The following is a 23,131-nucleotide window of genomic DNA, read 5'->3' as shown; positions in this document are numbered from 1 at the left end:
AAGCATATCAGTGTTAGTTAATTTTAGTTTTTATTTTGAAGTGCAAACTTAGTTACATGGAAATATTCATAATTTACGTTAACTTTTAAACGAAAAAATAAACTAAGTACATTATTTCTTTTAAATTAATTAGTTTCATACTTTATTTTTTATGGTTTTTAGTTTTTATATCAGACCTTGTTAGTTTTAATGAATTTGAAAATTTATATTATAACTAAATTTTGCAAATTTGTATGATAATTTAGTTTCTTAAAGAATTTTAAATGATATACATCTTATAAACAGTTGTGGATTAAATTTATACGTGCTTAAACTTTTAATGATATAATACTGTAAAAAGAACAAAATATAAATGACGACTGAAGCTTCATATACCACCTCATTTACAACTAGTGAACAAAGTTTGTTTTTTCGTTTGATATATTTATAAGTTTAGAGTTAAAATTTACAGCAAAACTTTTAATTTTAAATTTTTATAGTATAATAACGTTTTTGACTGTTTTTATTTGTAATTTAGTTTTCTTAGTTTTAAAGTATGCTAATAATTTAGGATAACTTATTTTTTAGTTTTTAAAATTCTTAAGCTTGATGTTCTTTCTTTTTAATATTTTTTATCTTTTGAGTAATTCATTGTTTTAAATTAATCCAAACACGTAATACTTTTAGTGTACCTCATTTACTTGTACTGTAACAAAAACATAAAAGCTATAAATGTGTAACATCTATACTATGTATAAATATACAACGCAACAAAGTGAAGCTCTATTTTTTTTTACAATTCGTTTGACATTGCATTTTAATTAAGTTAACAAGGGTGTTAAGAATATTCAGAGCAGAATATAAAAGAATATGAAAATTAATATCTTTATCTTAAACAAACATAACCTAATTTTACTAGTTTTAAAAGTTTAAACATTGAAAAAGAGTATTTGTTTTTTGAAAACTATAAGTGTAATATTTTTTTCCATAACATTTGTATTTGTTGTTTTCAAAATTGAATTATTAATTTCTACAGTTAACTGAGATTTAACACTAGTTATACATAGACTATTAGTACATCAAGAGTTTTCTGTCTACCATAAATAACTTACCATTTGAAAATATAATCCTGTACTTTTGTTAGCAAATCTAAAGTGCATTACTTTAAAAGTATTGTTCACCAAACTGTTATTATAAACATATATTGAATTTTTTTATTTCGGTTTCTTTGTTTAAGTTAAATAACTTAAAATTTTAAATACAGACCTTTATTAAGCAACAAAAATTGTTCTTTAAAACTCCTGAGTTTATAATCTCTCAAAATCAATTTAACTTTAAAGTTCCTTTATTCTTTACACAACAAAAAGTAATAAAAAAGAATTGCATCAGTTGTTTATGTGAAAAAGATAAATAAATAAACATTTTTATTTTTCTCAGCGCAACAAATATACGTGAAAAACAAGTTCGAACCGGTCGACTATGTGGTGTTCGCGGTTCTTTTGTGCGTCTCTGCCGCGGTGGGAGTCTACTTCTTTGTCAAAGAGAAGAAGAACAAAAACAGCGAGGATCTGACTGGAGATTACCTGATGGCCGGTAGAAGTATGACTTACGGTGAGATTGTTTTTTTAGTTAGAAAAGAATAGTTATTGCCAAATTTTGGTAAAGTATTGCTTTAGATAATAAAAAGTTTTACTGATGTTAATTGTTGTTAAATTTAGTTATCTCATGAATTTCAATTTAAATAAACTAATATAGCATATTCATTTCCATATTTTATACTTTATAAACAACATTAAGATACTTAAACTCTTTTCTGATTAAAATTTTATGCAATACTTTTGTATATGTTTTAGCTTTAACACCAGTGGTCGAAAGCAAAAATAACGGGACAGGTTTGCTCTAAAAAGTCTTTCGCAGGCCAGACTTGTTAGAAAAAAAAACGTTGTCACTTTATATTCAAAAATTTCGTAAAACTTTTTTTTTTCAAAAAAAAGTGTACTTAGATAACAGTTTAATAATTACTATGTTTAGTGACAGATGAATTAAAAGCATATATGTGATTACATATTATTAAATCCTTGATATTTGTTATTTTGTAAAGTTTGATTTTAGGTTAAACATACGTCGCAAAGCGGAAACTTTTTGATGGGTTGAATCTTGTCCGCGCACTTAAGTTTTACGACCCTTTTTTAAACATTTTTATACGCTATGTTTTTGTTTGTTTAGTAGTATAAAACAGTAGTAGTTTTTCAAACACTTGACTTTAAACATAAAGTAATACAAACAAATTCTTTGCTCTTATATTAACAATAATACAAAACATGTTTCATATAATTAAAATTTTAATAATAACCGTTTGTTATTGATTTTCTATATTTAAAATATAAATTAAATATTAAAAAAAGAATAGCTTAACGACTTCTTTTATTCGCAATTTTTTTTTTTAGATATGTCAAATTTTGGACTTAGTGTTTACTTAAACAAAAATGTTTGAATAAAAGTATATATACTAAATTTAGATTATATAAATTTATTTAAAGATTTTTTAACATAAATTTCGATCAACTTTTTACTTCTTAATATCATAACAATTTTTTAATGACAATAATTACTTATCAAACAGGACCGGTCGCAATGTCCTTGATAGCCAGTTTTATGTCAAGTGTGACCATATTGGGTGTACCATCCGAATACTACACTTACGGGACCATGTTTTCGTGGTACATAGTACCGTACGCTGTCCTGCCACTGATTATTGGCTGGGTGTACATGCCGGTGTTTTATGACCTGGGACTCAAGTCAACTTACGAGGTTGGTATATTCCAGTACTTTTTTTTTCAGCTGTAAACAGCAATTACATATGTTTTTTTAAAGAAAATAGCATAAGTTTTATATAAATTTTTCTAAATACACCAACCTTAAATTAAGTAACCTATCAAATTAAACTACTTAACTATCTTTGATACGACTTAAAACTTAAAATGTTATTAAATAAATTTTATTAACAGTATTTGAAAATGAGGTTCAACAACTCTACAAAAATGCTCGCCATTGCGCTATACATGATTGTATCAGTAAGTATATTTATCTAGTTCTATATAAATTTTAATTTGTTGAAGGCATTAAATGCTTGTCCGTTTTCTACACTTATTTATAAATTTGATTTTACTTTACTACTAAATCTTCAACTGCCTGACTTATTTAAGTTTTTTTTAATACTTATTTTTCTTACCTTTAGTTTTATTAATAATCGTTTTCGAAATCTAAATTTATACTGAATTATGAAAGCATGAATAATGAAATTATTGTATATATTTTAGATGAACATTTTTTGAACCATATAACAATAACTCGTAACTTTGTTTTAATTTTACAAAAGTTTGAATAAAATTTTTGTCTTACTTTAAGTACTTATGTACAGTACATTGCACATTTTATTAAGTCATCCCTTAAGTACCATGTTTAATGCCTTTATCATTCAATAGTTAATTTTATTCAGTGTTTTAATGTTTTGTGCTCGTTTATTCAAATAGAGTTTTGTGCGCTTTTTCATATAGATTATAAATGTAGGTTTAATAGCTTGTTATTGAATTTTAGTGTATTTATTCAGCTGAAATTTAGTTATTTCATAATTTAATAAAAATTTATATCGTTTTTTACCTTAAATTTTTTTTAACATAAATGATACTTAAAACATTAAACTTTAACTTTGTGATTTATTTAACTTAAGTTGTTATTCTTTAAATAGTGTACATTACAACTATCAGACAATGATTTAAAAATTAGCTACGCAGTTGACTGTGATATTTTCCATTAAAAATAGAATATGTAATCATTTAAAAGTATAATAAATAAAAATAATTAATAATCATATAGTTAAAATATATTAAAAAAAATACTTCCATCAGACAATGTACGGGGGAGTGGTTGTTTACGGACCCTCCATTGCATTGAGTGAAGTGACTGGCTTCAATGAGTGGATTGCAATTCTTACCACTGGAGTGTGCTGTATGTTCTATACATCCTTGGTTAGTTCGTTGATAGATTATTTATAAAAAAAGTTAAATAGATAACAAGTTGATAAGTAGTCCAACCATGCATACAAAAAACATGTTTCAAAAAAATTCATTAGTTAGCTTATTGTATGTTTTACTTTCATTTGTTAGTTTTTGTATATTTTACCCTTAATTAACAAGTTTGTTGTATGTTCTATATTTCATTAGTTAGTTTATTAATAATTCTTCAATTTCAATTTTCTAAGTCAGTATGCAAAACGTTTTATAGATATAAAACTTTGTATCTCAAATTTAAAAATCTAATTGTTTTAACTTTTTTTAAAGTATTTTAGTCAAATTAACATTCCATACTTGACAGTTTTATTGAAGTTGTACTGTTTATAGAGCTTAAAAATTGCGCTTTTTTTGTAATTTATTAACAGTGCGATAGTTTTAATCTAATTATTTGTAAAACTACTTGCTTGCATTTCTAAAACATTAATAAAAGTCAAAAATTTTAAAGTTACAAAAAATAAACTTTTAAAGTTTTATAACTAAGTTATTGTATCAAAGTAATTTAGAACTTTGTTTACATCTTGATTTGTATATCTCATACCTAAAAATAAACAAGAAAACATTGAACTAAAAACAATTTATTATTAGTTCTATGTTCATAAATATTAATTAGCTGCTATAAAAAGCATAAAATTAGCTTCATCTCACTTTAAAATAAACTAGCCCTATCTTTTGTTTTCGCACATTAGTACTTCAATTTACTTTATTTCACTGTACATTCAGGGAGGATTAAAAGCAGTAATATGGACGGACGTGATCCAAACAGTGGTGATGATGTTCGGATTTGTAGCAGTCATCATTCAGGGATCGATCAATCAGGGAGGGTTCGGGAACATATGGAGGGATGCAGTTGATGGGGGAAGAATCGATTTCAACCAGTTTGTTTTGATACTCGTGAAGTTTAATTAAGAGTGTTTGAATAAAAAATAAACAACAAAAAAATTGAAAAAAATAAACATTTGGTTTTAAGATAAATAATAACATGCTGAATTTTATTATAAAAAAATATATAAATATTTATAAACGGGTAATAATTATTAAAACAAAAAACAGTTTCTTGTGGTAGTTTTTGTTTCGTTTATATTTGTGAACATTAATTTACGCTTGAATCATATTATAATTTGTTGAATGTTGAACAAGATTTTGTTAAGCTAATTGATGTTCTCGTAAAACTGGTAAAATCATATTTCTCTTTGTCGTTGATGTTTAGTAATTGAACAAACTATTTGATACAAACTGGTAGCATAAGACATCAGAAAAATATTAATCAACCTAAAATGCTTCACTCTGAAATATTTACTTTACAGAAAGTTTTTCAGCAGTTTAACTGTTTAAAAACTATTTTTATCAATACTACAAATGTAAAGTAAATTTCAACAATTTTTTAATTGCATTACATAAAATTTGTTTCTACCAACTTTATAAAAGTAAAACCATACCAACTTTATAACAGCTTTGAGCTAGACCCGAGAATAAGGCACACGTTTTGGTCGATTACAATCGGAGGCACAGTGTTTTGGCTTGCCACAAACGGTCTCAATCAGGCCCAAGTACAAAGATACGTCTGCTGCAAAAGTAAAAGACATGCAAAAATGTAAGCATCTTAACAAAAAAAACTTTATAATGAACATTTTTGAACGTTCTTCAGTTATCTACAAATCGTCAAGAATGTTAAAAAATATAACTGTAAATTACTTAATATACTAGATTTTTTTTCATTGCGGCCAATTACTGTTATTATAACATTAAATTAACAACATTATTGCTTTTTAAGTTGATGCTTTTTTTAGTAATGCAAGTGACAATTTTTTGTTATATTAAGATAAATTTAATGCAAACTTAAAAACTTAAGCTGGTTGATTTTTTACCTTATTTATGTATTAAAAATGAAATTAATATGTTGATGAGTTTTATTAAACTAAATACTTTTAAACTTTATTACAGAGCCATTATGTTGAACAGCGTAGGTTTGATAATAATCCTTGTTCTGGCGGGAATGACCGGATTGGTGATATACTCGACTTACAAGAACTGTGATCCTATTAAAAACGGTCAAATCAATAAAGGCGATCAAGTAAAGATTAATATTAAGATTACAAAGCTCTATTTCAAAACAATAACTTTTAAAAAACTATTTTTTATAACTTTTTTCTGTTTACGCAAAGTATCTAACACCTTATTGGCTCATTTTATGTTTTACAATACAGTTTATATTTGTAGTTGTATTTTTTACGACACTAGGTTATGCTGAATTGCTATGTTGTGGTGCTTGTCATTCACATTTAATACACAATTTTTTACTACCTTTTTAGTATTTCAGTTACAAACAGTTATACAATTCGCTTTCAATAACTAAAAATGTAGACTGTCACAAAATCAGACTTTAAAGATATCTAACTATTTATATAAAACATGACCAATTTTAATTCTTTTTACAGCTGTTTCCCTTCATAGTAATGGATATTCTAAGTTATATTCCTGGCGTGCCTGGAATGTTTGTAGCTGGTGTTTACAGCAGTTCGTTGAGGTTAGTTTCTCTGTTGTTTTTTCTATAATCAAATTGATTATCATAATTATACAAACTAACTTATATTTACTAACTACTTTGTTATAACTTATCGAAAAAGCAACAAATTGTTGCGCAAAAATTTTGTGAAAATTTCTTCTAAAAGATATAAAGATAGTTTAAAGCTTAGAAAAGTTTGTATTAATTTCAGTAACTTTTTTAACTTACAAATTACATTCGCAGTAAAAAAGTCGAGAAGTTTACAATTTTACTTTACAAAAGTTTATAGAAATACATTTTCAAACAGCACAATATCATCGGGAATAAACGCGATGGCTTGCGTGAGTTTGGAAGATTTCATCAGGCCTTACACTAACTGGAGTGAGAAAAGTTACAAGAATCTCAGCAGATTTCTCGTCATTTTCTTCGGACTGATCTACATACTGTTTGCCTACATTGCTTCTCAAATTGGTGGTCTTTTAAGGGTATGTTAAAATACTGTCTACTGTTGTTGCTGATACAATAAAATACAGATGTTTTTTATAAGGTTTGTATACGTGAATAATTTTTATTAAAAATTACAATTAACCTTAGTTATATTGTTGCTTAAATATTTAAAACATTTTTACTAGTCTGTTGCAATAAATACACTTTTAAAAAATTTAAAAATTAATTTTCTTTTATTGAAGTCTACTTAGTTAAAATAACTTTATGAGAAGAAAAAAGTAAGTGTTGCTGAAAAAAAAGTTCAGCCATCATGTAAAAAACATCCCAATAAGTAAACATAAGTATACAAGTTACAAACAAAGCTCAAAGTAAACAATGTCTTGACAAACAAAAAGTTTCAACACCCATTCCATGTAAATGCATGCAAACTTAAGTGAACTATTTACTGTACTAGTTAGCTAATTACTTATAATTTATAACACAAGGTTTTGAAAAACACAAAATTTTTGAAGCATAAAGCACAAGAATCTGCAAGTATAGCTTTATTTTATTTATTTAAGATTTATAAATATTTAATTTTTTAGTGGATGCGAAACAAACATTATACTATTTTAAACTACATATTTTATTAAAGATTAATCTTAAGTTAGATTACTTCTTACTTTTCTTTTTTTATTACTATTTAATGTGATCTGATGTAATTGGAAAGTCGTGTAACTTTAAATTATATGATACAAATATAAAGGTACGGTGTACTAAGAAAATATCAGTTTTCTTTTTTTATTAAAAGAGCGGTTAATTTTTTGTACTGATTGACCCAATAATATAATTAAAAACAAAAACAATGCAGCGACAATTTTAAGTCATAAATTACTATAAGTTTTAGTTTAAGGTTACTTAAGCGTATTTGCTAACTTATGTTACTTGAAACTCTATTTTAATCACTAGATAGGATAGTCTGTAATAATAGTAATTTAATACTTTGATAGTTACATTACTATTTATTATCGTAACTTAGTTGCTTATATTTATTATCGTAAGTTAGTTGCTTATATTAAACAATAATTTAATTATTTGGGTACCGCGACTAATATATTGACAAATCAAAATTTACCACTAGATGGCGTACACGGTGTTGGGAGCGATAGGTGGCGCACTTGTCGGTTTGTTTACCATGGGATTGATGATGCCGAAAGTTAACAGTTTGGTGAGAATTGTTTTAATGTCTGCTTTTTAAACACAGTTAAAAAGATTTAATTTTTTTAATTTTAATCAGCTTTAAGTACAAAAGCCTTTTTTTGGCACTTTTATTCAAAAATAAGTTAGTTTTAACAATTTTCTGAGTATTCACTTTAGTATAAAAAACATAAAAATTTTAAAAATAAACATTGTTGCTAACTTTTTTAATACTAATCTTGACTTTTAATGTTTTTATTAGATGTTTTCTACTAGATTGCCGAATTTAAATTTAAATGTTTTGAATTTGTTTACATTTTAACCTTGTAAATTGACCAATCAAGTAGTCGAACTTGACTCAGTGAAATGAGAAAAGTCAACAAAATTGTAGAAACATTTTGTAAGCAAAGTAGCTTTATGTCGTAATAAGCTTAAACAGACAAATTTTTACAAAGAGGAAATGTAAAATTCGTTTATTTACAGAAAACATTTGAACTTTACAAGCACATAGCAAGTGCTAAATTGTTGCCTTCGCATTAAAAAATAATATGTTCACATCTACTAAGCTTTTATAAGTTCTAATTTGTAAACATATCTTTTTACAGTTTATACACCAATTGTTTATCTCTTAAAACTTTAGGAACACAATAAAAAATGCTAGACCAATTTTAATACCATTTGCAATTAGAAAAATTTTCACTGAAAAACATCAAAGCAAAATATTTTTGTAGGGTGCAATCGTAGGAACATTGGTCGGTTTCGGAATAAACGTGTGGAAGTTTGTTGGAACCCAAATGTACCCGAAACCTGCTAAGTTCAGGAGAGTCATGCCAGTTTCGACTGAAGAGTGCTTAGTTTACGTAGCTGGAGATCAAATTACGCAGAGCTACTACAACACTACAGATGGCTATTACAATGCAACAAATGCTGCGTATTTTAATGCAACAACAACTGAAATGATCAAAATTGAAGAAGAAAGGTAAATGCAGATAAAATTTTATAAAGTTTAACTTTATCTGCAACTCTAAACTTTTATACATTTTTAAGTGTTTTGTTAAGTATGATATAACCAAGTGCTATTTTATGTTAAATACTACTTTAAAATTTATTTAATATACATTTAGTGAACTAAATAAGGTAACCTTTTTTTTAGTATTAAATAAGTTTTTTTTTACGACAAAGTCTTTTATTTTTAAATAAATGTATTTTTCTTAAACACAAAACATATCTAAAATATGTTACTTGTTTACTTTAAATGTTTATACAGACCGCCTATAGCATTCTTCTACGATATTTCATACATTTACATAGCACCAATTGGGGCAATAATTACAATTCTTGTTGGGTTATTAGTCAGCGCATTAACAGGTTTCATACAATTTTATAGAATTTAAAATAAACTTTATTTAGTTGTTTTATATACAAGTAAACTAAAAGTTACTAGTATAATTAGTCACAACTTTAATTTTCTACGTTTAGTAAAAACAAAAAGCTTTTGAGTTACAGCTTTTGTAAACAACTTTTATATAAAAAATAAAATTAAAGTTATTAAAAGAGTAGTGAGTTAAAATGTTTTAAAACCCTTACTGTTCCAGTAAAATTTGTTTACTATTTACACTAGCTTTAGCTAAGAAGTACTGTTATAGAATTGGTTTTTATTTTCTAACATTTAACTTTTATATATTTTACAATTCACTAATGCATAGAAATGAAATTAAGGTTTCAACGGAGACAAAGAAATAGACGAAAAGCTTTTGTGCGAATTTCTAAGAAAAAAGAAAAAAGCGACCTCTAGTGAGTTGGAGAGAAGTGATTCCTGGGTTCCTCCTAAGACCCCGTTGCTGGAGCAAGGTGAGCAGTCTTCAGTGTATCAACAAGCAACACAACCTCCTAACAATGTACAAATTGACAGGGAATCTTCTTTTTAACAATGTACGAATTCAAAGTTAATCTTCTTTTTAACAATGTACAAATTTAAAGTGAATCTTCTTTTTAACAATGTAAAAATTGACAGGGAATCTTCTTTTTAAATGTATTTTAGTTGCGTGGACTTAAAAGCACTTTTATTTTTGTATTTTTTCATTTGTTTAAATTTTACACTAGAGGCTAGAAATTATGAAAAATACTTTTACTTTTTAGTATTTCTTGTTTCTTAATAACTATAAAATCTTAACAACCTACAGTTGTTAGAATATTAAAAGTAATAGGATTGTTAACTTAAAATCGCAAATCAACACTTACGTATTCACAAAGAGAAAACTAGTGTTTAAAATCTAAAATGATTTACTGTTTTTTTTTCTATTTTTAGCTAATTTAAACTAGATTTCCACCTACAACTTTAGATAAAAAAGATTGTCATTTAAGCTGTTCTTTTGTAACTTATGTAGTTTTTAGAAGTTTCATTGTGGTGTGGTATTAGTTTTTTATAAAATTTTTTATTTAAGTTTTTTTAAGTTCTCTATTTTGAGTAAAAAAATTCTATATTTGAGCCAAAGTTATGTTGCTGCATTTTTTATATTTTTCCTATTTTTTTTTAAGATTTTTCAAATTGATTTCTGATCGACTAAACTTAATAATGTGTAAGTTTTAAAGTAGAATAACAACACAAGCTATTAAGTATTTACAATTTTTTATTTGTTTATTTGAACTTAAAAACATTAAAAAAATCTATTTTTATTTTTAATATTAGTTTATCTCTTGTTAACCCCTTTTACAACATTTCTTATTACTTCAATTTTACTTCACTGAAAATTTATTTGCAACAAAATGTTATTTATGTGCTTTAGAATTTAGTAATAAAATTAAACATTTTTTAAATTTTGTGCGTAGTTGTTTTGCTTTATGCTTTTATATAAAGTATCCATATATTTCTTATTGTATAAGTTTTAAGTATGTTAGGTTAGATTTTCTAAACTTTGTTTTCATAGTGTTGTTTAAACTTAAAAATTAAAAGAGTATTAAATACAATAAACTTTTGATTCATTGATGTCATTTGAAAGTTTTTCTATGTTACTCCTACCTTGAAGGTTGTTTGCTTTATTTTACAAACTAAAAAAAGGTAAACTTTATTTTTTAGCTATTATAGATGTAACCTACAGGTAGTTAAGTTTAATTGCATGTATAGAAATTTAAAATGTACGACTTTTTCTTTTTAATATTAAATACAACTAATAAAAAGTTGAAACGCTTTATGATAATTTAAAACTAATAAAAACATTTTTTAAAACAAAACAGAAATAAAACTAAAATATTAAAAAAAAAATTTTTGTGAAAGTTAACAAAAGTTTCAAACTCTATTGACATTTTAATTTTTACTACAGTGTTATGAGAAAAATAGAATTGTTGATAACTTTTTCTAAACAATTTTAAATACAGTAGAAACATTTGTTTATGTTTTACATAGTTTTATTTCTACTTTTCTAATATCATATGTTTTTAATGCAAGGTATGATTTATGTTTTTTTTATCTTACATTTGAAATTAAACTTAAACAATGAATTTAATGTTTTGTTAAGTGTTTATATCAAAATACTTATAATTATTTTGTCTTTTAAGTACATAAGATAACCTAAAGATTACTTTAAATAAATTCCGTTTAACAAACAAACTAATTACTTTTTTGTTATCTAGAAGTACAAATCACATATTTTAGCATACAGTTTAGTTTAAATAGTTTTTTAAATTTTAAGACAGATGTTCAGTTTCTCTAAATTTTATAGCTACTTATAAAAGTAAAGATATTTAAACTAAAAAGAATAAAACTTAAAGACCGAAAAAAATGAACGGAAAAAATAATTTTAGCAGATAAAGGTTTTGTATATCACCAACTATTACCAAGGAAAGGTTGTGTTTAAGCTTTGTGTTATAATCATTGAAATAAAGTTTTTGTAGTAAGCTTTATTTATCTAAGTGGCAAAAACTTAAATTAAACTAAAGATAATAAAGCTTGATATTTTTGTTAACTACAATTTGAACACGACATGTACAAAAAAGCTTAAACTTATTAACAAATACTGAAATGATATTAAAACATTGATAAATGTTCTATTTTGTACAAATATAGTTTAACTACTACTTTGTGTCATTGAGTTTAAAATAATTTTAAACAGTTTACATTAATAAAAACAAGTTTAGTTTTTTAAATGTATAAGAACATGCTAAGTAATAAAAAAGTTTTTATTGCTAGAAAATAATTTAAACTTGTCTAGTTTCATAAAAAGTGTTTATTATTAATAAAACTAGTTATGTTAAGAATGGCCAATTTTAATGTTATCAAACAAAAGTAGTTAACCTTTTAAAAGTATTTTAAGAAGAAAATAACTTTAATAAGTACAAATAAACTTTAAATAAAATGTAATTTTTAATTGAAGTTTGTAGCATGACAACCCCTCAGCGTAATAGTAGTACATTTTTACTAGATTTTTTTTTCTATTTCATACTTTTTCGTTTCTTATGCTTTATTCGTAAAACAAGCAGTATAGCTGCTTACTTTTTAAAAATAAAACATATTTTAAAGTACCTTTGAGTTTGGTTAAAGTACAAAAAAAAATTAATGTTTGAATATTAGTTTAGACTTTCTAAATATTTTTTGTTGTCGTAGTAGAATTATTTATTTGTTGTTTCCTTGCAAAATTTATAAATAGCAAAAACTAGATAGATTTTTGCAAGTTTTTATTAGCAATATTTCGTTCTATGTAAGTGTTTAATAGAATTTTTGATACCTTCTTATGTATTTTCGTTTATTCGAACTACAATGTAATTACTTTTCGCTTATATTGCTACCATTAAAAATTAGTTATGTCAAAATTTACAGCACATTTAAGTTTTGATATATTTTTACAATAGTCTTGTTTTAAATTGATTAAAGTCAGTCAGTATTGTTTACTGTTTTAGGTTTTTAAAAAATGTTGATACTGATGAAAACATTGAACTTTTAACTTTGCTTTGAAAAAGGTAAATTAATGTATAAAAATTGACGTATTAACAGTTGATTAATAAAAAATTATACTGATATGTTTGACGATTCATTTTTTTTCAAATGAAAGTCTGCAATTTTGAAAACAAAATCAAAAACTGTGACAACATTAAAAAGTTACTCAAAACATAAAGTTTAGTTAAACATATTTAGTGAACATGTGCTAATAATGTACAAAAACGTCTAATATAAAAATTTGATTTTAAGAAAAATAGACCTTCCTATAAAAAATAATTATTAAAATGCTTTTATAATAAGTTGTTTTTAAAGTACGGCTAATATTTTCAAGCTCGTTACTTTTATTCTAAATGTTTACATCTAAGTTAGTTTTAATTAATTAAACATGAATTTGTTTTACCACTTTGAAGATTTAAAGAATTACTTTTACAAAAATTTATATATATACATATACATAAGTTTAAATTTGTAAAATTTTGAGTCGTAATTGATATTTACTACACTTTAAAAACAATGATACTACAGTTTAACTTATACTGATCTTTAGTTTGTGTTCAAAATAGCGTTTCTTTAACCAATACAAACTTAAAGCAAGCTATAATGAAAAACATTTTGTTTTTCGTAAAAATGCTCATATACGTAGAAAAAACTAAAATTCAACAGTATCAAAATCAAATTTTCAAGTTTTTTTTTTGATTAAATATAAAAATATGACTAATTTTTCTCTAGATCATGAAAACCTTTTATGGAAAATACTTTATCTACACACTATCTAGGTAAACTCACTAAAAAATGTTTTAATTATATAATAATGTTTTGGTGCTTAGTTTACTTATTTTATAAAGTATGCTTTCAAAAACTGTTTTAAATTAATTTGTTAAACAAAATTATTAAAAGTTACTTTAAAAAAATTTATTGGATTTCATGCTTTCATTTTAGTTTAAAAATATGATATTATATTATGTAACCTATAAAAGTTACTACTTTACAAATTTTTAAGTTAACTGTTCTGATTAAATAGTTGTAAAAAAACTTACTCAAATTATAAAAACAACACAAAATAAAATTTTCAATGTACTTGGTATATGGATCTTTGAAACTAATTTATTTAATTTCAAAACCAATATGCTTTTTTTTTTCATTCAGTTTTAGTTTTGAATGTACAGTTATTATGTTTTAGTTTAAATAAATTATACTTGATTTAACTACTATTTTTTAACAATAAATAATATTCTGTTTAAACTTTGTAACAGTTCATTAAATGTTTTTTATTGTTTTGGTGTTTTCTTCTAATAACTGTTAAAATTTTATTAAAATATTATATTTTGTGACCTATTGACTATTTTGTGTGACCTATATGTTACTCACATACAACTAATTTTAATTTAAAGTATAAGTCATTAGTCTACAAGTAAGTTCAAGGTGAGTTTAAAAAACAACGACGATAAACCTTTTGACTTTTTAGAATTTAAAAAAACTGAAAAGATATTTTATATCAAAATCTATCTTATAACTATTTTATTTAACGATGTTGTAGTAAACAAATTATTTTGATTTTTTTGATAAATTACAATTTTTTTTTAACTTGTTAAAGTATGGGCAACTTTTTTTTTAAACTTATTAAGTTTTAGTGTCTTGATTTTACAAAAAAAAACATTTTCTTAAACCATTATAATTTTTTTTTCCATTATGAAATAAACACAAATTTAAGACACTAAACACAAATCTTATTTTTATTAAAAAAGTAATTTTATTTTGTATATTTTCAATTATTTCTAAATTATAACTATTTTGTTTTAAAAATTATGTAGACTGTTTTAGAATATTTGTTCTTACTATTTAAAAACTAACGATTGCTGACTTTAAGTACTCTTTGTTAAAGTTTTCGAAACATTTTTGCAATTAGAGTTTAAAGTAGCACAATTAATATGGTATTTTATCTTTCTATTGTTGTTCATAAATTTGTTTAATGATTGTAGTTTTAAGTGTTTACTGGTTTTCAAGTGTTTTGCTTACATGAAAACATTAATTCATCAAAAAAAAAAAAACAATATCCTTTTTTTTTTTCGATATCTCAACTCTTAATTAAGTATTAGGATTAAACTATACGGTGAAAAATTTTAGTTTTAGTATAACATCAAGATTTGTTTAAATATTGAAGTTTTTATTTATGTAACTAGTTCAAAAACTATTTTGCTTACTATATTTTAAACAATTCTAAAATAATAGACTAGTTTGTGTTAACGGTTAAATCTAAACTTTTCTATGATACCAAACAAAACGAAAAATTACAACAAAATACTAGTAGTTACATAGTAAAAAATGACAAAAAATAAAACAGTAAGTTGCACTAGTGTTCGTTACAATTTCACTGAAATCACAAGATGGGTTCAAGAGCGAATAACCAAAGTAGATAAAAAACTTGCATTTTCTATTCTTTTTAGCTTAGTTTGTGGAATTTTAATAGGAGTTGGAATATGTAACTTAAGGTCGAAACCGACAGCATACAATCCTGAAGTCAACGTAAAAAAAGATAGCTCTTTTTTATTTCCTAATCATGCAACTCAAGTTAATGAAGTTAAAAATCCGGACTACGATTTTTTAAACAAAACTAACATTGGTTAGATGTGTTTGTTTTTATAACACTTTTGTGTAGCTTTTATTCTTTTGTGTAAATTATTCAATTTTTTTTACATAGTATGGATAATTTAATCGTGTATATCAAATAAAAAACCGAACCATTTTTAAATGGAAAAGCTGTTAAGAATAAAATAAATAAAAAAGTTGATTTGCTCACACCCGGAATGCTACCAATAACAATAGAAATGAGAAAAAAAGAAGCAAAAATAAAAGTGGAAAGGTTCATGTTTTTACTCATAAACTCTATAATCCAGGTATATTTGTATCCGTGTAAGGGTTACAAGTTAATATTAACAAAAAGGCTCGATTTTAAAATAAGTGTTATGTTTATGAACTTAAGCTGTATATTATAAACTGTTAAAATGTAAAAAGTATTAATACTACAGACTTAGTTAATTTGTTTAATGAAGTTTGACAGTTTAATGGTGGCTTAATAAGTCAATTCAAAGGCTTATCAATTTATTGTAAACTGTTATGGGTTTTAAAATCTTTATTAATTTTAAAAATCTAATATACTATTTTTAAATGTTAATAAAATTTCATTTTTAGTATGTTAAAATAAAAATACTTCTTTTTCCATTTTTAAATACTTTAGACCAGGGTTTCCCAAACTTTTTTCCTAATGGCCCCCTTTAAAGAGTTTGAAAAAGTAATGGCCCCCTTCAACATATAGATTACTCATAAACTACGTGAAATACACATAAGACCTTTTTTTTTTTTTTTTTTGCTCTTCATCTGAAACTCAGGAATATCTAGTGTAAGTTTCTAAACTGCCATAAAGATAAAATACACATAAGACCTTGTTTTTTTTTTTTTTTTTTTTTTGCTCTTCATCTGCAACTCAAGAATATCTAGTGTAAGTTTCAAGTTATTCCTCATGGCCCCCCCTCTTCCCCCTTTGCTGCTCATGGCCCCCTGAGTATCTGTCATGGCCCCCTAGGGGGCCACTTGGCCCACTTTGGGAAACCCTGCTTTAGACTAAAACATTAATAAATGTTTAGTTGTTGCAGAAAATAGCATTAAAGTTCGTGTTTTAAAAGCAAAACTATATAAAGTTCTTCATTAATTTTATACTTATGTTCATCTGTTAAACATTATAGATTCAATTTAGTTGTGCTAAGAGCGTCAAACGCCTTTGTAAAAAGTTATTTGAAAAATACTTCAAACGAGTATGTCTTAAAGGAAGTAGTCTTGCATAATTTAAATCTAAAATTCAGAGGAAATCGAAAGCTGTTAAATAAACTGGCGTGAGCTAAAACAAACTTTTTTTTATAAATTTTAATTTAAACAATCGGTCGATAAGTAAAAGAAACTTTAATTAAAACACTTTGAAAATATTTTTTTCAATTGATCTGAATGTACTTATAAACATTTTACTGAGTCTAGTATCTCACAAAGAATTGATTTTAAACATACCCCTATTTTTCTTTTTATTTAGTTTGAAATATATTCAGAACTATTTCACACTAGATTTTAAATTGATACCAATAACTACGTCAAAAATGTTTTAAAAATATTTTGATAAGATTGGAGTTATTATGAACTTAGCTGTATGTTTGTAAACAAAAATTTTCTAATATACTTACAAATTATAAATTCAGGGTAAGAAATGATATAATGATAATTTGGACTCTTATCTATACTAAGAAACTTACAGCAAGTTTAACAAAATCTGATGGAAAACTGGTATTTAAATTAAGTGAAACATACTGTTCTTTATTTTTGATCACTACAAAAAATATTTGTACAAGTTTTAAAAACTGATTTTTCTAAATTAATAGAAAGTATTACAAAAAAACATTAAAAAAAGACTATCAAAACACCTAAATTGTTAATTACTAACAGAGCTCATTTATTTACAAATATTTCTTTTTTTTTTCATTTACTGGTTGTAAAATAAATATAAATAAAACATATTTATAGGAAAACTGCCGCGTAGAGTTCGACAAAATAGTAAAAGGAGCTGCGGAAGTCGGTTGCAAAATGCCGGGTCATTGTAACAACTGGAACTTTATTTGGAAAAAACACGAAAACTTACAATACGAATCTATTTACGCTGCAAAAGTGGGTTGAAACGACTTTGTTTTGTTTGTTTATATACTTAAAACTATTAGTACAAAAAAAAAACATTTTAAAGAAATCAAAAATTAAACATTACATCATATTTTAAAGTTTTAAATTTCAAACATTTAAATTAAACCTAAAAAGCTAAAATATTATAATTCTGCTCTCAAAAATATTATTTAGTCAGGTCATTAGCTTCATTTAATTTTTTTATTTTTACAAATTTGTGAAGTTGTCAGCTGGATTTTGAATGTATAACAAATAACATCGTGTTGTGATTTTACATAATTTACTTGTATAAGTAGAAATAAGATTACGGTAATTTTTTTAAAACAATAATATTTTGAAAAAACTCTAATGTGTTTTTCTTTTTTCAAAGTTTTAGTTGCCTAGCAAAATTTGATAATTTTATTAATTTCAAAACATTTTTTTCCGGTGAATAACTGTAGTAAAACATATAAAACAAAACATTGCATGATTAATAAACCTTGTTTTAAAACCAACTTTATGAAAATGTATATCTTTTTGTCAATTTAAAAAACTTTTTTAGTGATGACTTAAACTTGTTATTCGATTTTTTAGCTCGTAGTTTCAGAAAAGGTTTAGCGTAAGTTAAAAAATAAAATAAGTTTCAAACTAAACAAAAGTTAGTAAACTTAGATAAAACACTTATTAGTATAAAATATATCAAAGTATTTCGATTATGTTCCTTACTTAAAGTCGTTTAAATTACTTATTTACTGTATTATCAAAGTTTTCTAAGCTGTTATATATGAATTGTTGATTTTGTTTTTACAAACTGTAATATATTTTATTTAATTTTATCATTTTTTAAGTCGTTTGAAAACTTAATAGTAGTTGATTTATCTCTAAAAGTAACTTTTATAATATCATATCAAAACTTATATACGAATATTTTTAATTATTACTCTACTTTAGATGGGTAAGCTTTTTGTTAATATACTACTATACACTGATATTTTTCTTACTCATGCATGTAGTTTATACATTTTTGTTCTATGTTAATAAAAAACGCATAATAACCAATTAAATATTTTCCTATACTTTTAAATACTTATGCATTTAAAAACTCCGTAGAACTTCGCTAGTAATACTGAGTAAAGACGTTAGATTTTGATAAATTAAGTATTTATTTTTTGTATATTCTGAAGAACTTGTTTTGTTTGGATATTTTATTAACAAACATTGAAAATAATCTAACTTTAAACATCTACAAATAAAAATAAAAATTAAAATGCCATTAACTATGAAAAAAAATCTGTGTATTATACAAACAACTGCATTCAATTAATTTTAATGCGTTCATAAAAAGTTTACTGCAAGCAAATACATGCAAAGATTCATCTAATACATCCTCTTAGCTTTTAGTTACTCAGTATCTAAAATAAATCAATGCTTAATTTGTAATTGCAGTATAAAACTACAAGAAACCACATTAAGTAAAACAATAGATTTTACATTGCACAAGGCAATTTAATAAACTAAACAAAAACAACTCATGCTACCAATTCCCAGCTACTTATTTAACTTAGTGTTATAAATTTATTAGTTATAGTAACAAAAAATTAATATATATATTTTTTTTTAATTAAACTATTTAGTTATAATTTAAAATTTATTAGTTTAATTGAATCGTTTTTTAAAAGTTGTATCTAATACAGTCCTATTTTTCTTGAGTAAGCATTTATTTTAGATACTGATCATTTATAAGGTACTCTTTGAGCACAAGAGGTTGTTGGGAGTTTATACTTTAGGCTAGAAGGTAATGCTGTGGTCTAGACTGACGCTGCGTTAATATTAGCGAACAACTACCTTTACTGTTAAAGGCGAATCATTAAAAGTTTAAGTCTTATCATTTTGTTAACAAGAACTAAACCAAGTGCAGATTCGATAAATACTGTTTGCGAATTACCAAAAAAATCTAAGCTAAGATGAGTTGGATTTAAAAAAAAAACACCACTGAAATAGATAACTAAAAGTTTTCTTAAGTACTAAAATATTTATAACTTTGACAACAAAACAATCTACTTTATTCGAATTTATAAAAAAAAATAAAAATAACTAAAAATAATTTTTAGTATGTTTAAATTTTGCTTCGTATAAAACTTATTTGAATAATAGTTGAAAAAAACTAAAAGATAAAAGTGCATTAAACTGTTTTTTTATGATAAATAACTTTGTAGCCTTAAGTGACTTAAATTAGTAATGTTTGTTTTTTTTTTTTTAATTATTGCGTTTTTTCTATAAATTATTTAATTTTTTTTCTTTCAAAACTGTTTTATATAGAATACGAAACTCTATTAATGATACTAGTAAAGTATAAGTCTGACACTATTTTGTTAATATTTTATTTTAATGTTTTTTATAAATTCTAAAATTTAAAACAACTTAAGTAATACTTTTTAAATGTTAAGAGTTTTTATTATGTAAAAGTCTTGACTAAAACAACAAGTTTTTAAATATAATAAAAAAAAAGAATTTTTATACCTACAATTTCTTATTAAGTTTAAACTTTTTTTTTTGTATAATTTTTTTTAATACTAGAAACCAAACATTTTTTTATATGCTGCAAGCATTTGTTTGATTTATTTTTTAACTTAGTAAAACTATAAAAATTGCTAACTGGTAAATAAAAAAGTTACGATATTACTTTTATTCTATAACTTAGCTTTGTAGTTAAATTCTTTATTGCACAAAACTTTATTTTATTTTTAAATTTTTAGTTTTAAAAGACACAAATAATTTAAAATAAATACTATACTGTGTATTTTAAGCTTTTTGGATTATAAATGTAAAAAAGATTTGTTATAATCTAAGAAATTGTTATTATTAAACTAAAAGCTCTACAAACAGTAACTATTGTTACAAGCGCTTTATATTTCTTTTTGTTTACCTTATTATTTGCTTTTTTATGCTTTGAAATACAGCTTAAGAAAAATTAGTGATGTATTGAAACAAAATTTTTATTGTCTTAAAATCTTTTTTATTATTTAAACATTTACTAGTAAATAACTAACAAAACTAAACAACAATAGAATTGTCAAACTGATTAGAAAATATCAAGTCGCTAATTAAAAACATTTGAAAGATATATAAAGCTAACCAAATCTATTTACTTAATTAAAAATAAAAAATTAAGAAATTATGTTTTAAGCTAAAAATGTTTACGAATAAGCTTAAGTATTTGTTCAGTTTTATGTTTAACTTGTATATTTTGAAGTTAAAAAATATGTTCAGCCTATATATTTTTTTCAATTTTAACAAAACGGTTTAGTCATTAAAATTATAATTGTGGCGACTGAAAAAAAAAAGCATAAAAGGTTTTATTTCAATTTATCTAAAGTTTAGAATCAAATTTATTACCATAAAAATTAAAAATTTCTATTAAAGTTGTCTTAAACTCTTTAAAAACTTTTTATAAATTAGTTTTGATTTTTTCAACCTAGATTACTTTATCTAATTTGAGACTTTCTGTCATTAAAAGTGAACTTATTTTTTTGTTTCGAATTTGTTGCAATTTTGCTATGTTAATAGTTATTCTACAATTTTAAAAAGTGCAAACTCGTATAGATTGAAAGCGTAGTAGTTTTTTAAAATAACAGTAACTTTTAAGTAAAAAGTAGCTAGTATTGAGAAAATAAGTTTTAATTTAAAGTAAAGCTAGCTTTATTTAGACTCTAACGATTAACAACTTATCTTTAAATAAAACTTTAACAACAGTTTAAACAGAAGCTTTTTTATAAAACTATTTTAGTAAACGCGTTATAGTAACAACTTCTATACTTGTTTTGAAACTAAACAATTTAAGTGGAAAAAAAGAGCATTTTTAACATATAATTGTAAATATTTAAACATACGTACTATGATATATAAAATTTTACTTGTTAATAGGACTTTTATTTGACATAATCTGTTTATTTTTTCTTTTGAATGAAACATAAGTACTTAATTAAGTATTATGTTTTGTCTAACTATTTTTATATATTATGAATTATAAACAACATTTATATTTTGTTTTATTAAAAAAATAGTAAATAAAAAATTGTTAAAATTAAATATGATATTAACATATTTTTGTTGCAGACAGTTTAATTGTTTCTATTTTCTGATAAATTTTTCTATTTCAAATTGTACTGAATTGATCTTTTTAGTTTTGTAGATTAGGAAATATCATAAAATATTGTTAAAAAATGTATTAAATGATATACGCATTTTCTTACCCAAAAAATTTTTATTCAGCAACTTTTAACACCACATTAACAAACACATAATATTTTTCACAGCGTTTCCAAGTCAACGACATGGAAAACCTGAGAATAAGGTTCCTGGTGATGGTCAACGACAACCCGGGCAGGCGCGGCTACGCGGACGGGTTCTGCATCAAGGAAAACGAGGCGCCGTGGGCGGAGATGGTGGCGAAGAGCGTGCGGGAGGTGCTCCTCATCAAGCTGAGGCGGCTCATCAGGGAGATGAGGGTTTCGGGCGGCGCCGAACGGTTCATCGAGAGAGCGGGAAGCTCGAAATGAAGTTCGGGTACAGCTGCGTGAACGCGTGCGAGGGCGTGCCCATGAGGGAGGAGGTTCTTTCGGGCTCGTTGGCCGCTTTCGTGGAGTTTTACAAGCAGGTGTTTCCCACGGAGAGGGACATGGACTTCAGTGTTCATTTGAAGGTAGGGGAGCTGCAATAACGTTTTTGTTGGTTCAGGAGTTGCCGAATCCTTTATGTTGTTTCTTATTCTTATTCCGTTATTAGTGATTTTATGGTTCAAATAATTCATTTTTGTTTATTGTACTGAAAGTTTCGCACTAATAGACACTACACCTAGAGGTCGCTTATTAGTTATCTGAAATAAAACGTAAGACTTAGAACTGATTAATATAGAAACGTTAAAATTATAAAAATTCAATACTACATACAGTAAGCTGTTTATTTAACTATGCTGTTTACTAAACCTTGGATAAGATAATCTTAAAATCGAAAAGTTTTAGGCAGAGATATATATTCTAATTAGTTTAAGCCAAACCTGAAAACAAATGTTAGCATGACAATTGTACGTTTTGAAAACTCTGCTTTTAAATGTTTGACCTATTAAAATAATAACATAATTATGTAATTTTCGAAGACTTAAAATTTGAAACAATTTAATTTACTAAATTTTCTATTTCGGTGTGCAGTTTGCATATTTTTTCAAATATTTAAATAAAAACTATGAGCTTTAAAAAAGTTTAAGTAGTAATTGTTAACAATGTAAAAAAGAAAAAAATATCAGATCAGAAAAAAAACAAAGCAACTAAT

The 23,131-nt window shown here is 24.6% G+C and overlaps 1 protein-coding gene across 1 annotated transcript; it reads left to right on the top strand.

The window, feature by feature from the left end:
* Positions 1-352: 352 nt before the first annotated feature.
* LOC145836363 (sodium-coupled monocarboxylate transporter 1-like) lies at positions 353-22,362 on the top strand. Its single transcript, XM_082944172.1, has 16 exons — positions 353-401; positions 1,417-1,590; positions 2,603-2,790; positions 2,988-3,053; positions 3,888-4,007; positions 4,773-4,927; positions 5,503-5,643; positions 5,994-6,123; positions 6,488-6,576; positions 6,863-7,040; positions 8,123-8,209; positions 8,910-9,157; positions 9,446-9,546; positions 9,898-10,076; positions 17,675-17,815; positions 22,120-22,362. The coding sequence occupies exons 1-16, from the start codon at positions 353-355 to the stop codon at positions 22,360-22,362; spliced, it is 2,289 nt and encodes a 762-aa protein (XP_082800298.1).
* The last annotated feature ends 769 nt before the right edge of the window (positions 22,363-23,131 follow it).

This window comes from Thalia democratica, chromosome 5, assembly GCF_965202585.1.
Source record: "Thalia democratica chromosome 5, ktThaDemo2.hap1.1, whole genome shotgun sequence".
In the NCBI taxonomy this organism is placed as follows: Eukaryota; Metazoa; Chordata; class Thaliacea; order Salpida; family Salpidae; genus Thalia; species Thalia democratica.
The sequence above is the reverse complement of the archived record's forward strand: the minus strand, read 5'-3'. Positions and strand labels throughout refer to the sequence as shown.

Coding starts and splice junctions, on each gene's coding strand:
- LOC145836363 (XM_082944172.1), top strand. CDS start 353: ATGACGACTGAAGCTTCATATACCACCTCATTTACAACTAGTGAACAA. Junction 4,928..5,502: donor GGAAGAATCGATTTCAACCA/GTTTGTTTTGAT, acceptor ACTTTATAACAG/CTTTGAGCTAGACCCGAGAA. Junction 6,577..6,862: donor GTTTACAGCAGTTCGTTGAG/GTTAGTTTCTCT, acceptor ATTTTCAAACAG/CACAATATCATCGGGAATAA.